We start from the raw sequence: 16,345 nt of genomic DNA on the forward strand, positions 1-16,345 counted from the left end.
GGCTAAGACACTTGCCTGCTAACCAGACGGCTGGCGGTTCAAACCCACCAGCCACTCCTCGGAAGGAAGGTTGGGCAATCCTACTTCTGTAGGGATACTGCCTCGGAAACCCAAGGAGGGATCACTATGAGTCGGGGCCGACTCGACGGCACACAACAACAACCACGGCAGTGTATTTGGTTTTGGTAATCTTTACAGAAGCATATTGCCACATCTTTCTCACTGCAGAGTAGGCTGGTGGGTTCTAACCACAGACTTTCTGATTCGCACCCTGGCACTTAAACTACTGCACAACCAGGGCTTTTCCAATTCTTGTCCAGTATTTATTACTTCAATGAAACGTTGTTGAACATCTTTGTGTCAAGGACTGTTTTAGATACGGAGAACAAAGCAGACAAAAAGCCCTACCCTCTAGGACTTAGTGGTGTGGGAAAAAAGAAAAAAAAAATCACAGCCATCTTGCTTTGATTTTAAGGAGTTTCTCTTAACTTATTAGTCAAAAATTAACAATAAAATCCTCACCCAAACTGCAAGTTTTCTTTTGTTTCTCTCCAGGAACTGTTCTGCAGTATTCTAAATAGTCTTTTTGGGTTAGAAAAAGATAGTCAATACGAACCCATTACCTCTAATGAAAAAGGCTGTGTGCATCTTTGATTTCGGTTTCAAGAGGTCTCATAGATACAAATGAGTTGTTGTGGTTGTTATGTGCCGTCGAGTCAAACCCGACTCATAGCGACCCCTCCTTGGGTTTCTGAGGCAATATCACTACGGAAGTAGATTGCACCATCTTCCTTCCGAGGAGTGGCAGGTGGGTTTGAACCGTCAGCCTTCTGGTTAGCAGTCAACTGACTTAGGCACTGTGCTACCAGAGCTCCCACAAATGAGTAAGAAGTTAAATTTTCAGGAGGTTTTTTTTTTTTGGTTTTTTTTTTTAATGCTAACTTAGTAATCACTAAGTACTCTGTTGCCATGGAAACTTGTATTCATTAAATAAAAAATACTTAAGTGCCTATGAAATCTCCAATCCTTGGGAATGATTTTTCTGCATTTTCTTTATTCAAGGAGACTCGCACTCCTCCAATTTGCAGGTTTTTTTTTCTTTCAATTTGCAGTTTGTTTTATAAATCATAGAGCAATCAAATATTATTGTTCTGAGCTAATTCAAATATTTATCTTTTAGTATTGTACTTTGAGCCCTTGTTTGTGGGAACAAAATTATCTCCCCTGCACACTTACAGATTGACTGCTTGAAATAAACCCTATGTTTTAATATCTTTGTGATTATTTTTAACAGTGTCAAGAGAACACAAACAAATATATATCAGGTAGGAATAAGATCTGTAAAGAACTAAAGAGAGTGATCCTGTGTGGTAGGGTAATGGTGGTATGCTGATCCAGGAAAATTTCTAAAAGGAAGTGACATTTGATCTGGATGTTGAGAACAAGGTAACCAAGCACACATGGAGGGGGCAGGGGAATACACAACTACTAGTGCAAAAGCCTTAAAACAGGAATGTCTTGACATATTAGAGGAAGAACAAGGAGGCCAGTGTGGCTAAAGGAGAGTAGAGAGGGAACAAGCAGTTGAATCCAAGATCTGAAAGAAGGAGTTCATAAAGGGCCTTGTAGGCCGCTGTGAACAGGACTTTGGCCTTTAATTCTGAGATGGGGAGCCCTTTTAAGCACAGGAGTTTTTAAGCAGAGAAGGTACATGGTGATATTCACGTGATCTTTTTAAAGCTACGTTGAAAATAGACTTCAGAGTAACTAGCTAGGAAGCTATTGGAATAATCCAGACAAAGAAACCATGGCTGGCACCAAGGTGGTAGCAAAAAAGACGATGAGAAGTGATCAGATATATTTTCAAGGTAAAGCAAAAAGGAGTGTTCATGGATTTATGCAGGGTACCAAAAAACAAATGAGTGAAGAATAACACCAAGGTTTTTAAGCAATAAGAACAATGCTTCTCAGTCTTTGTTAACAGTTCCCCTAAGAAGGCTTTTTAAAAAATTTTTCCTAATCACCTCCAATCCCCAGAAAATGTTAATGACAAGGTATACTGTATATCTCCTTATGTACTGTATATATACCCATGCTTTATACAGAAAGCTAGTAAACAACAGATTTACTCTTTATTCAGTGCACAGTTAAGAATCACTAAATAAAATGTTTAAGAGTTGAATTTTAAAAGCAATTAGTATTTAACTTTATAATTGTATCTGCTGAGTAACTTTTAATGTAATTTATTTACTTATATAAATTATAATTTATCAAATTTGATATGAAATTTGATAATTATATAAATATATAAGTCACAATGTAGTCAAATTCTTAAAAATCAAACTTGCTTTCCAGCAAAAGTAAGAAATAAAAAAGCTAATTCTTAAAAATGATTTTTAGTGAACTTATCCTTTAACTTTTGCTTGGTATGAGAAAATAACTTGCTGTTAGATATTCATTTAGATATTGTTGACATTTTTCAGTGCTTGACATAGTGAATTACTCATTATAGAATCAATTATCTAATAACTTTTGCAGAATTAAAAAATAAAATATAAACTATTTTTATTTCCTTCCAAAACCCCAAGTGATATGCAAAACCATTAAGGATCAATCATAATATTCATAAGATAGGTAATGGCAACCAATAGTCAACAAGGCTCCAGGAACTGACAGAATACCCATTGAGATGTTTCAACAAGTGAATGCCCACTAGAGGCACTCACTTGACTATGCTGGGAGATTTGGAAGACAGCTACCTGGCCAACTGACTGGAAGAGATCCATATTTGGACCCATTCCAAAGAAAGATGATCCCACAGAATATGGAAATTATTGAACAATATCATTAATATCGCACACAAGTAAAACCTTACTGAAGATAATTCACAAACAGTTTGCAGCAGTACATTGACAGAGAACTTCCAAAAATGCAGACTGGATTCAGAAGAGGACATGGAAGGAGGGATATCATTGCTAATGTTAGATGGATCTTGGCTCAAGGCAAAGAATACCAGAAGATGTTTATTTGTGTTTTATTGACTATGCAAAAGCATTCAGTTGTGTGGATCATAACAAATTATGGATAACATTGAGAAGAATGGGAATTCCTGAACACTTAATGGTACTTATGAGAAACCTGTGCATAGACCAGGAGGCTGTCATTAAAACAAAATAAGGGGAGACTGCATGGTTTAAAATCAAGAAGGGAGTGCGCCAGAGTTGTATCCTTTCATCATACTTATTCAATCTGTACGCTGAGTAAATAATCAGAGAAGTTCAACTATATGAAGAAGAAATTGGCATCAGAATTGGAGGAAGAATCATTAACAACCTGTAATACACTTGCTGAAAATGAGGATGACTTGAAACACTTACTGATGAAGATTGAAGAATACAGTCTGAAATATAAATCCTCACAACTGGACCAATAAGCAGTACCATGATAAATGGAAAAAAAAAAAAATTGAAATTGTCAAAGACTTCATGTTACTTTGTTCTACAATCAACACCAATGGAAGCAGCAGTCAAGAAATGAGACAACATATTTCACTGGGCAAATCTACTGTAAAACACCTCTTTCAAGTGCTAAAGAGCAAAGGTGTCTCCTTGAGGACTAAGGTGTGCCTGACACAAGCCATAGTATTTTCAGTCACCTCATATGCATGTGAATGCTGGACAATGAATAAGGAAGACTGAAGAAGAGTCAATGCTTTTGAGTTGTGGTGCTGGCAAAGAATGCTGAAAGTACCATGAACTGCTAAAAGAACTAACAAATCTGCCCTGGAAGAAGTGCAGCCAGAATGCTCCTTGGTAGCGAGAATGGCCAGACTTTGTCTCACCTACTTTGATCATGTTGTAAGAAGAGATCATTCTCTGGTTGATATCATGCTTGGTAAAGTGGAGGGTCAACGAAAGAGGGGAAGGCCCTTGACAAGATGGATTGACACAGTGGCTGCAGTGATGGACTCAGGTGTAGTAGGGATTGTGGAGCTGCACAGGACCGGGCAGTGTGTCGTTCTGCTGTACATAGGATCTCTATGAGTTAGAGACAACTCGACACCACCAGCAACATAACAACGGTCACTTACAGGCTACTTCTTGGGATATGACTTCAAGATCAAGCAAAAGATTGAAAGTCTTCCAATCACAGCCATCTGTCTGCCTTAGTTTTGTAACACTGGATCTTGCATACGTTTTGTATCTTTCACAAACTCAGAATCATTCTGCTTGTGACCTACTCAAAGAAATGGGAAAAGTTAAATACTAAAGAATAAAATTTTGTCAGGTGAAGTTGAACTTTGGAGAGTCACAAACCATAGGAAAATCTAAGATTTTTTTGTTCTCCGGGAACCAATTTGTGTGCCTTTGGATAATATCTGCATTGAGAATGCATGAAGTAGAAGAATGGAGCTGCCATTTTCCAGATAGACCAGGGAAGGAGAGTAGGAGGAGCAGTCCTGTGAGGAATAAGTGAGAATCAGGATTTCAGTCATGACCATGTTGAGTTAAAGGTATCAGATGTATAAAAGGCACTATATATTTTCAGGAAGGAGGTCCAGGTAGGAAATGTAAATTTAAGAATTGCCAGTATTTAGGTGATCTTTAAGGAACTCTCATGATGTAGTGGTTAAGGCATTTGACTGCTAACCAAAAGCTCAATAAAAATGAGCAGACACCTCATGGAAGAAAGAGAGGCAGTCTGCTTCCTAAAGATTTACAGTCTTGGAAACCCAATAGAGGTGGCTATGAGTTGGAATCACTTGATGGCTGTGAGTTTGGTTTTGGTTTGAAATGATCTTTAAAGCCATGACATGGATGAAATGAAGATCATTCTGCTGGTGGAGAAGTGAGAATAAGTAGAAAAGAGGTCTGAGGACTGAGATACAACTAACAACTCGCAAAGGAGATTGAGAAGGAATGACCAGGTGAAAGAACTCAGAATAATGTCCTGAAAGTCAAGTGATAAGTGTCAAGAAAGGAAATAAACAACCTTGCTGATAGGTTGCATAGGATGAGAATTGAGATAACCATTGGATTTGGCAAAACCATGATCATTGGTGGTATTGATAAGACCTGTATCCATGATGTGGAAGTGATTGGAAAGGTTCTAAAGAAAATGGTAGAAGTGGAGATAACACTGATAGACAACTTTTTCACAAAATAAATAATTCATTTTATAAATGAAAGCTGATAAATAGGACTGAGGTTGGAGGGAACTGTGGGATCAGGGTGCATTTTTTTTTCTAAGAGGGGAGATTATATGGTGTGATGCAGTGAATTATTATTGTATGGCCCTTCCAGCCATGCTCTTCCGCAAAATTATTATGTGGGACTATGCAAATGAGGTGCTTGTGGCCCACCTAGGGGACTGGACACTTTTCTAATACAAATAAGGTTCATAGAACTCTTGTGGGGTTGTTGTTGTTAGGTGCCATGGAGTTGGTGCTGACTGATAGTGACCCTATGTACAACAGAACAAAACACTGCCCGGTCCTGTGACAGCCTCACAATCCTTCCTATACCTGAGCCCATCACTGCAGCCACTGTGTCAATCATCTCATTGAGGGCCTTCCTCTTTTTGGCTGACCCTCCACTTTACCAAGCATGATATCCTCCTCTAGGGAATGGTCCCTTCTGACTACATGATCGAAGCAGATGAGACAAAGTCTGACCATTCTTGCTTCCAAGGAGCATGCTAGCTGCATTCTTCCATAACAGATTTGTTAGTTCTTCTGGTAGTCCAAGGTACTTTCAGTATTCTTTGCCAGCACCACAACTCAAAAGTATCAACTCTTCTTTGGTCTTCCTTATTCATTGTCCAGCTTTCACATGCATGTGAGGCGACTGACTTTTTTTTTTTTTTTTTTTTATTAATATTTATTTAGTTAGCCAAACTATTTGAAAGCAAGTTGCAGGTATCATGACATTTTACCCTAAAGTTTGCCTAAGAATTAACATATATTCTTTTTTTTTTTTTAAATTTTATTTGGATTTGGGTGAAGATTTACAGAGTAAATTTATTTTTCATACAGCAGTTCACATATACTTTGTCTCATGTCATTGACCAAAATTTACAATGCAACAGCTCCCCTCCCACTTCCTCCCCATAGTTACCTCCTCCCAGTGTCCATCCCTTCATACTCTTCTGCACCCTGAGCTATCTCCCTGTGCATAAGCAGCCCTTCCTTCTCCCATGATTGTTCTCTCCAGGGTGTGTGTCTACTTGAAGTAAATGTTTAACTCACATTCCTGTACTTTGTTTGGCTGGAAACCACAGTTGTGGGTTCAATTCCAGACCTGAAGGGCAGCTAGGGGCCATAGTCTCAGTGGTTTCACCAGGCTCTATTGGACCAGCAAACCTGGTCCCCACCTTCTTTTTTTTTTTTTCCTCCAAATGATTTTGAGTTTTGTTCCACATTGTTCTCCCTCTCTATGCAGGATCTCCTACATCCCTTCCAAGTGGATGGCAGTGGTAGCTGGGCACCATCTAGTTCTTCTGGTCTCATAGTTGTATAGGTTGCAGATCGGATGGTGTACCAGTCGCTAGGACTGATTGTTTCCATTAATTTTGGTTTTCTTCTTTCTTCTTGACGAGGAGAGACCTGTTGTTGCATCTAGATGGCAGCTTGCTAGCTTTTAAGATCCCAGTCGCTACTCGCCAAAGTAGGAGGTGGAACAATGTTTTGTATAGTATGTTATGCCAATTGAGCTTAATGTCCCCTGCGACTATGGTCCCCAGCCCGCAGGATCAACTACTCAGTCCCTCTGGGTAGCTGGCTGTGACCAAGCAATGACCATAACCTTGCCCCTTGTCAGCTCTACTATACACCTGGGAATTCTGATCATTCACATGAACTTATAGGCCCATTGTCTGCCAACCCTGTATATGATCTTGGATACACTCCCCATTTAGACATACCTAATTGTTTAGCTTGTTCACCTATCTATCCAGAGGCGACTGACTTTGCAAATGTGAATATGTACATAAGATACATGAACCCTAATGAGAGATTGATCCATTTTGCCATCTCTCTGGGCTTAAAACAAGCCAAACCCCAAGCTTGAGGGGGGACCTCATATCATGAAGAAGACCCAGAGTCTTGTGCTGAGAACCTTCTAGACACAGGAAACACAGAGAGCTATAACACCAGAAATAGCCCAAGATGGTGAGCAGCAGCAGCAAGCACAGCAGAGTCCAGCAGCAGAGAAATGACAACAGCAGAACCAGGATACTGGCTCAAGATAGTACAGTGGTTTTCCTGGCCCATGGAGCAAGATGGCTACAGTGGTCATGCAGATCCACGAAGCAAGAGAGCTGAAAGCCTTCAAGCAGGAGGCTTGCTGAGTTGGGTGCCTCAAGTCACTCATCTATGGAGCTACAGAGCTTTGTAACAGCTGCCCAAGCAGGGCAGGGGACAAAAGCAAGAGGAGCCTGTCCTCAGGGGGTGTGCATAGCAGAGAGATAGGCCTGCTTGCCTGCACAACCAAGAGTAGTGGAAAGAGCTATCCTGAACTGAAGAAGGGAAGGATGTTGTCTCCACTTTGGGGGAGCCCTTCAAAGTTTACTTACGTGCTTCCTGATCCTGATCCCAAGTTGCACCTATTACTTCTCTAATAAACCTCATAATAATTAGTTTGGCCTATGAGTTGTGTGGCCAACACAACAAATTACACAACACAGCAGAGCAGTAGAGAGTGCAATGGGAGAGATAGCTGGTGTCAGAATTGGTATAAAGGTTGGAGGGTGGAGGTATATCTGACTTCCATTGCCTGAGGCTTATGTTGATGTTGATTCTCCTCCACCCTCATGAAATTAAAAGAGATTTGATGCTATCAATGCAATTTTTACATAGGGCATGTTTGTAGCTGATGCAAATGACATATTGGGGGCAGGGTGTAGAATATTAATACAGGATATAGTTGGGACCATTGCTGATTGATTTCCTTGAGTAGATGTATGAGGATAGGATCAAATGATAGGTACATGGACAGTACCTTCTTTGTAACAAGAAGGTAGATAATCTTGATATACATGCAGATAAGGTGGTAGATTTTGTAGTATGAATGTATGGAAATTCTCTTCAATTGCTTTTTTCTCAGTGAAATTGTTAGGCACTATAGTATGAAGAAGGAGCTCTGGTGGTAGTGTTAAAGCATTTGGCTGTTAGCCAAGAGGTTGGTGGTTCAATCCCACCAGCCCCTATGCAGAAGAAAGATGAGGCAGTCTGCTGCCATAAAGATTTACAACCTGGGAGACTTAGTGGAGGTTGCTATGGGTTGGAATTGACTTGATGGCAGTGAGTTTGGTTTTTACAGTATGAAGAACTTGGCATTAGAATTGGAGGAAGACTCATTAACAACCTACGATATGCAGATGACACAACCTTGCTTGCTGAGAGTCAAGAAGACTTGAAACACTTAGTAATGAAGATCAAAGACTACAGCCTTCAGCATGGATTACACCTTAACATAAAGAAAACAAAAACCCTCACACCAGGACCAATAAATAACGTTATGATAAATGGAGAAAAAGTTGAAATTGTCAAGGATTTTTACTTGCACGATCAATGCCCATGGTAGCAGCAGTCAAGAAAGCAAACAGCATATTACATTGGGAAAATTACTGCAAAAGACCTCTTTAAAATGTCAAAGAGCAAAGATTCACTTTGAAGACTAAGATATGCCTAACCCAAACCATGGTATTTTCAATACCCCCATAGACATGTGAAAACTGGACAATGAATAAACAAGACCATAGAATTGATGCCTTTGAACTGTAGTGTTGGCAAAAAATATTGAACGCACCATGGACTGGGAGAAGAACCAACAAATCTGTCTTGGGCAATGTACAGTCAGAATGTTCCTTAGAAAGTGAGACTTCACCTCTCATACTTTTGACATTTTATCAAGAGGGACCAGTCCTTGGAGAAGGACATCGTGCTTGGTAAAGTAGATGGTCAATGAAAAAGAGGAAAACTCTCAACAAGATGGATTGACACAGTGGCTGCAACAATGGGCTCAAACATAGCAACAATTGTGAGAATGGCACAGGACTGGGCAGTATTTTGTTCTGTTATACATGACTTTGCTATGAGTTGAAACTGAGTCAATGGCCCCTACCAACAACATAGTAGGTGCTAAGGAAACACCTTCTTAAAGAGCACCCAAAATAAACCAAATCCATTGCCATCAAGTGGATTCTGACTCATAATAACCCTATAGGACAGAGTAGAACTGCCCCATAGGGTTTCCAGGCCATAAATCTTTATGGAAACAAACGGCCTCGTTTAACTCCTGCAGAGCAGCTGGTGGGTTCGAACTACCAACTTTTTGTTTAACAGCCAAATATATTAACCACTGTACCACCAAAGCTCCTTTAAAGAGCACCAATGTGAGACACCTGAGACTACGGCCTATTGCTACCCTGTAGGTCTGGAATTGAACTCACTCCTGTGGCTACCAACCCAAATAATAGTGAGGCATATGGGCTGAACATTTACATCAGGTGGATAAACTACTTGGAGCGATCAATCATGGAAGAACAGAAGGACACTGTATGCCCAGGGAGACAGCTCGGGAGGCAGGACTGCGTAGGAGGGAAGGACACGGGGAAGAGGTAACTACAGGGAGAAAGTAGGAAGAGAGCTGTTGCATTGTGGGAAATTGCAGTCGATGTCATAGGACAAAATGTGTATGAACTGCTGTATGGAAAATGAATTTCCTCTGTAAACTTTCACCAAATCACGATAAAAATTAAAAAAATAAATGAAGAGCACCAATGATCTGTTAATTGATCATTCCAACGGCCTGTTTGCAGTCTTAACCTTTCACTTCTCTGTAGGAGAGTGTGATGGTTAAGAGCAAGACCTCTAGTATCAGACTGCTTATGTTCAAATTCAAGCTCTGACACTTGCCAGCTGCCATTTAGATAAGTTTCTTAATGTCTGCATGGGTCAATGATTATTAAGTATATAATTAATTATACTACATAGAATAGTGCCTGATCTAGTAAGGGAATAATGATGATGATAATGATAGCTGGTACTACACTTAACCCCTTCTTAAAACTCACTCCCTTTGCTTCTGTTAACTATTACAATCCTTAATCAGACCCTGCTAAATTAATGGCTTTCTGTTTTTTCATGCCTTGTGTTTGCCCAAGTTCCGTATTTAGCTTTTCTCTCATCTTTCTCTTCTTATCTCCCAAAGATTCAATTTATTACCTACACTCAGGTTGGATATCCTAATTACCTTTGATTCTATCATCTAATTATAAAACTCTTTAGCATCTACCTAAAAATCTTTTGTATTAATTCCCTTTCTGAAATTCTCCTTGCCCTCTACCAAGTTTATCATTACCTTTCTAAATTAACTGTGTGTCAACAGCATTCTAATCAGCCTTCCATTACTAGACTGATCTCCTACTGCTCCAGAACTCAAAAAATTTCAGTTATTCCTTGTTAACCAAGTTAAGTAAAAGCCTGGGCTTTTTAAGATTTTCCACAATGAGTCTAAACTATTATCTCAAATGCCTTTTCTCCATGGTTGAGTTCTAAACAGTTCTCCTCCTTAAATATATCCTATAATTTTTTTTCACCTAAAATGTCCTATCCACTTATAAAAATTTTATCCATCCTTCAAAAAGTATCTTAAAATGCCTTTCATGTAAAATTCCTTGGTCATTCCAACTGGATGGAATTTCTGTTTTGTACAGAACTTTCTGCTTTGAATGAAATTATGTATTCTTATCTCCAGGGATATTGCACTAAATAACATGCAAAAGGATGCTGAAAACGGAGAACTGCTAAATAATATTATTACTGAATCATCTTATTCAGAAATTATTGAACATCTACATTCTAATGACATTGACATTGTATATTTCTGGAGTTTCATCAAGGTAAACCACATACAGGAAGAAAATATCAGTCTATCTAATTATCACATTTTTAACTAAGCTATTATCTAGCTTGATCGAGTCCTTTTAGTCTCAATCCTAAATTCCAAATGGCTTTTTCCTTGTAATGTTTTATTGTGATCTGGTTGAAATTTCACAAAGCAGATTAACTTTACATAATTCCAAATGGCTTTTAAAGTTCTTTCCAAAACTTTGCCTACAGAGGACAAACAACTATTAACTAAAGATATTGAAAAGGATTTGAAATAGATTATGAAATTATTAAAATTCAAAAAGTATTTTGAGTGATAACATCATCCCAAGGTAGGAACTATTCTGAGTATTTCCATCTATGCACATCCATTTGAAAGAACTTACCCGTTTCAATCCCCGTTATTTCACAAATGAGGCAGCGTATGTACACTAAGGGCTGTTTGGGCTGTAGTCAAATGAAACTGGCTTTGTATTAACCTCCACCTTGGGCAAATTGTTTAACCTCACTAAGCCTTAGACTCCTCACCTTTTTTTTTCCTAAGGTTGTAATGATAAGAGGTAATGCTTACTGAGCATGATCTCAACACAGTATGACGTCAAGATTAAAAGACCACACACACACTGAGAGGCAGGGATACCAGTAGCTTCCTCAATATCGTAGGGCCATAAACTCCATTATGGGTAAATTACAATGATGATAGCTGCCATCGAGTCAATGTGACCCATAGTGATCTTAAGTAAAACAGAATGAAATGTTGTCAGGTCCTGTATCCTCCCGACTGGTAGCATGTTCAAGTCCATAGTTGCAGCTATTGTTGCAATCCAGCCCATTAAGGGTTTACCAGTAGGTCTTCTAGGAGCTCTGGTAGCATAGTGGCTAAAGCACTTGACTGCTAACCAGAAGGCTGGCGGTTCAAACCCACCAGCCACTCCTTGGAAGGAAGGTTGGGCAATCCTACTTCCGTAGTGATACTGCCTCGGAAACCCAAGGAGGGGTTGCTATGAGTCTGGGGTCGACTCTACGGCGTATAACAACAACAACAGTAGGTCTTCTACTTTACCGAACATGATGTCCTCCTCCAGCGACTGATCTCTTCTCATGATGAGTCCAAACCAAGTTAGTTGGACATTGTTCTGTTGTGATCCAAAAGGTTTATACTGGCTTATTTTCCAAAGTAGATCTTCCTAATCTATCTTAGTTTGGAAGCTCTGCTGAAATTTATCCACCATGGGTGACCCTGTTCACACTTGAAGCACCATTGACAAGCTTCTAACATCACAGCAGCATACAAACCACCAAAGTACAAAAACTGACAGGTGGGTGGTGGATAATGAATAATAGTATATATCTACACTATTTTTAAATCTTATGCAATCAATAAATTTTTTGAAATAGTATATAAATTATTTATACATGTATTTGTGGCAAGTCCTTTAACACAAGCAAAAGCATTCATTTTTATGACAATGAATTTTCATTTTTTTTAATCAAGAAATATCAAAAACTAGTTAAATTCTCTAGCTCCCAAGCCTTACAGCTAAAGAGGTGATTACTAACAAGTACCCAAAAGATTGCTTAACTATGTCCTGGCAAGTTTGGCTTTTCCAGATTTCATTCAACTCCAGGAATTAAACATCACCTGTCTGGGTTAGTCTGCTTTCTCTCTTAAAAGGGGAGTTGTACTAGTTTTTCCTTAAGGCCTCTTGCAGTTCCCTCTCAAATTCCCACCTTTTTGAAGCTACTGTTTCCTAGTACCATCTCAAAATAGGTACTCCAACCAGCCCATCTGAAATATGTAACTTTTAAAAAAGTGTTAATTTTCTAGCACAGAATGTTTTAACTTCTTGTCAAGAATCCATTCCCCAACACCACTTCCTAGTAAGCTCCAGTTGGCAAGAAATTAAAGGCTCTAATTGCTTCAATACATCAAGAGGCAACAGGAAATGGCAGGGAGGGTATTTCAAGAACTATGTACTCGAACAGGTACCTATTCTGACCCAAATACTCCTAAATCAAACCAGGAACATTAAATGCTGAAGCAGAACCACATCTAGTGGTCTAGAAATGATTCTTAGAAGAGAAAAAAATGAAGTACACATTGTCTTTTAGAAAAGCAGTATTTTTTGTTTTTTTAATTTAGTAAAGAGAATGGGCTGAATACCTGAATCCTACTCCACTTTACAAACCAACCCCTAACATCCTCTTTGGGCTTTCCCTGTGTCTGTTTTGCCTATGACATATATTCCCACATATACACCCACTTGAGGAACTGTTTTCCTGGAGAGACTGCTTAGCCAAAACCAGAAGTAATCCATTACTTCATGACTATCTATCGAAGGTTAAGGAATGGTTAAGGACACTCCCTCATCCCTTATCTACTAACCACCTTTTCCTGATTCATTCTGCTCCAAGAAAACCAAAAGTATTTATTATTCTTCCTCTAGGACATCAGAAATTCCCATTAAACATAAAAAATCTCTCCACCCATATATATATACACACATACGTATCAATGACAAAATGTATTTTTCTACAGCACTTGCTAGGTCTAGAAAAAAGACCACCCAAGTTCCAACATCTATGAGTGTGTGAAAAATATCATACCAAGTTTAAAAATAACTCTTTAATCATATGCACATAAGGGGAATAAAGGGAAGCACCAGGCCGACTAGGGAAGGGAGCAAAATCTCCCTCTGTCCCAGTGTCTGCTTGGCACAGTTCTTGAGATCACACACACAAGTGAAAGTCAGATGGGGCACTGTATAAGGGAGAGGTCTGAAGGGACAAAGGCAAATGGGGAGAGGCAAGGGCTTGCAGTAGTTTCAGTCGGTGGACTCCAAAACAGATTCACTCAGTGCGAGGTCCCAGTAGTGTTCAGCCCCATGCTTTTTGAAATGCTCCCGAGCCATGTTCTCTGTAGGGCACTGTTTGAACTTCATCTCTCCAAAGCTCCGATCTTTGGCTGTACCCTGAGAAATACACAAAGTGTGTGATAAATACATTGTAATTTCTCATTTAAATCAGATGGATTTTATAAGACGAATAACAACTGTATAGCCATGTGCCCAGCTAAATGTGATTTTATGATAAAAGCAATTGTAATCTCTACTCCTGTGGAATTTGCATGAATTTTCATGAATTCCTATGTATCAGGGTTTAAATTTTTTGACTGCAGGAAGACGTAGTTGTTTTGTGCTCTGGTGCTTGGGTAGAGGATCAAGTCAGACAGGACTACGGAGGGAGGGGATGGGATAACCTAGTCTTCCACCAGGTCTCAAGGACTTTGGGCCTTCACGGAGGAACAAATTAGAGTCAGAATTGAAAGAACTATTTTCTTAAGACTTAGTGCAAACCTATACTCACACAGCAGAGTTTGGAGCCCTGTGATAAAGAACAATACAGAGATGGAGGTGAAAGGGAGCCAGGAACTACCTGTTGAGAACTAAAATACAGTGCTGGGTGACCAGCACTTTCACCACAAGAACCAGCAGCAATGGCAGTCACAAAGTGCTACCTCAAGAGGTTTTCAGAAGATCCCAAAAAGAAGGATGGAATAGAACTTTGCTATTCCAAAGGACTCTGAGAGACAAAAACAAGAGAATTTGGAAAACAGGAGGGAGCATAGATATTAAATATGCAGGTGGGGACTTAAGAGTCTGAGAAACAGATGTTAAGGTTATTATGACCTAATTTATATGCATAAGTTGGAGGAATCTGAGATAAAATAGAAGTATATGTGAAAAAATCTAGTAGCAACTGCCTATAAAGGATGATCCTAAGGGGTCAAGGAAAAGGGAGGGAACTTTTTCAATAAATGCCTTTCTGTGTAAGTAGAATTTAAATAATAATCTTAATAAGCATTCCCTACTTTTATAATAAAGAACTAAGGGGCATTTTATAATTAAAAACTAGAGGATACACCTGTATTAACATAAAAAAGTAAATTAAAAGTATTAAATCAATACAAAGGTAGCAAAATATTTAAACTGTAGAAAATGCATTCTGGAGTAGGAATAAAAGGATTACTAAAAAAATTAAGTGTAAAAATCAGGATAAGAAATCAACATCATGGAAAGAAATGCTAATGCCTCCAGGAGAAATAAGGATGTTATTTTATGCTTCCTTTGTTCAGTTTGGCATGAACAAGTATACTCATTCATTCATTTTTCCAAACTAATACTGGTTCATTTAGAAGATTTCAGGAATAGAAGGACTGAATAACTAAACACACTGCAATTTGAAGAAATTCCATTTGAAGAGTGACTTAGTCATATTTTGTGACAGTCAAAGCACTATCATATAATTATCTAATTTGGTTCTCACACTGTGGTGCAGGGAATTACTTGGTATAGCTCTTTTAGCCATGGTCTTTGTGACAGCAGATTACTGGGTGGAACTATGTAAACATGAGGTGCTTGTGGCCCACAAAAAGGATTGTATAGTTTCCGAGTAATGTAAATAAGGTACATGGCACACTTGTGGGGGTGGGACCATGCAAATAAGGTATATGGAACCCTAATGTGGGGATCAGTTGGTTTGTCATTCTGCTAGGCTTCAAGTGAGCCCTCCTTGAGGCAGAAAGGGGGATCTGACTGCCATCAAGAGTGAAGAGTTGGAGGTGGAGTAGAGCATGTTCTTGGACCTGAAATCCTTACACTGGACCTCCTTGGCAGAGAGGCGGCAGAGACAACCAGCAGAGAGGATCAGTGGGAGCAGAACCAAGAGACCAGCATGTGACAGAGTGGAGGGCTTGCCAGCCAACAGAATGAGAAAGCTGAGTGCCTTTGGGCAGGAAGCTTGTTGACAGAGTGGAGTGCACCTAGATGTACCTATCAGCAGAGCTAAAAGTTTTGTTAACACTTGCCCAGCGGGACAGAGGCCAAGGCGGGAGGCCAATGGCCAAAGAGAGGCAGGACAGAGGTTAGGCCAAGAGGCCAATGGCCAAAAAGAGGCACATCTGAGGGCATGGCTTGGGGGAGGCTGTCCTGATCGAAGAATTATATCCTGAACGCATTCCTGAAAGTGAACTGTAACCCATTACTTTCCTAAACAAACCCCATAATCGCTGAGCATTGTCCGTGAGTTCTGTGTGGCCATGGGAACAGATTACTGAACCCAGCAGAGAAGTAGTTGAGTGCCGTGGCAGGGACAGTTGGTGCCAGGATTGGTAAGAAGGCTAAGGCTGGAGGGTGGCTGCATGTCTGGCCTCACAGGAATAAGCCTTGGGCTGCTGCTGATGATTTTGTCTCCCCCTTGTGAAGTTAGAGGAGGTCAGAGGAGGATGCCACTTCCATGCCTTCTTTACACACACAGAACACCTATTAAGAGTAAGTAGGGCATATAATAATATACACGTTTTATAAACAAGGCAACAGAATCTGATGTTAAGGTCTTCCCAGGTTGTACAGCTAGTGAGCAACTGCCCAGCCTTCCAATTTTATATATATATAT

At 39.6% G+C, this 16,345-nt stretch overlaps 1 protein-coding gene across 1 annotated transcript in view; it reads right to left on the reverse strand.

Moving 5' to 3' along the window:
• Positions 1-13,716: 13,716 nt before the first annotated feature.
• PRPF3 (pre-mRNA processing factor 3) overlaps positions 13,717-16,345 on the reverse strand; it is a 20,994-nt gene continuing 18,365 nt past the window's right edge. Inside the window, exon 15 of the mRNA XM_007950950.2 lies at positions 13,717-13,863. Coding sequence (XP_007949141.2) covers positions 13,717-13,863 — 147 coding nt within the window. The remainder of the gene's footprint in view (positions 13,864-16,345) is intronic.

The sequence above is a fragment of the Orycteropus afer genome, unplaced genomic scaffold, assembly GCF_000298275.1.
Source record: "Orycteropus afer afer isolate SDZICR_OR568_19922 unplaced genomic scaffold, OryAfe1.0 scaffold00290, whole genome shotgun sequence".
NCBI classification, from domain to species: domain Eukaryota; kingdom Metazoa; phylum Chordata; class Mammalia; order Tubulidentata; family Orycteropodidae; genus Orycteropus; species Orycteropus afer.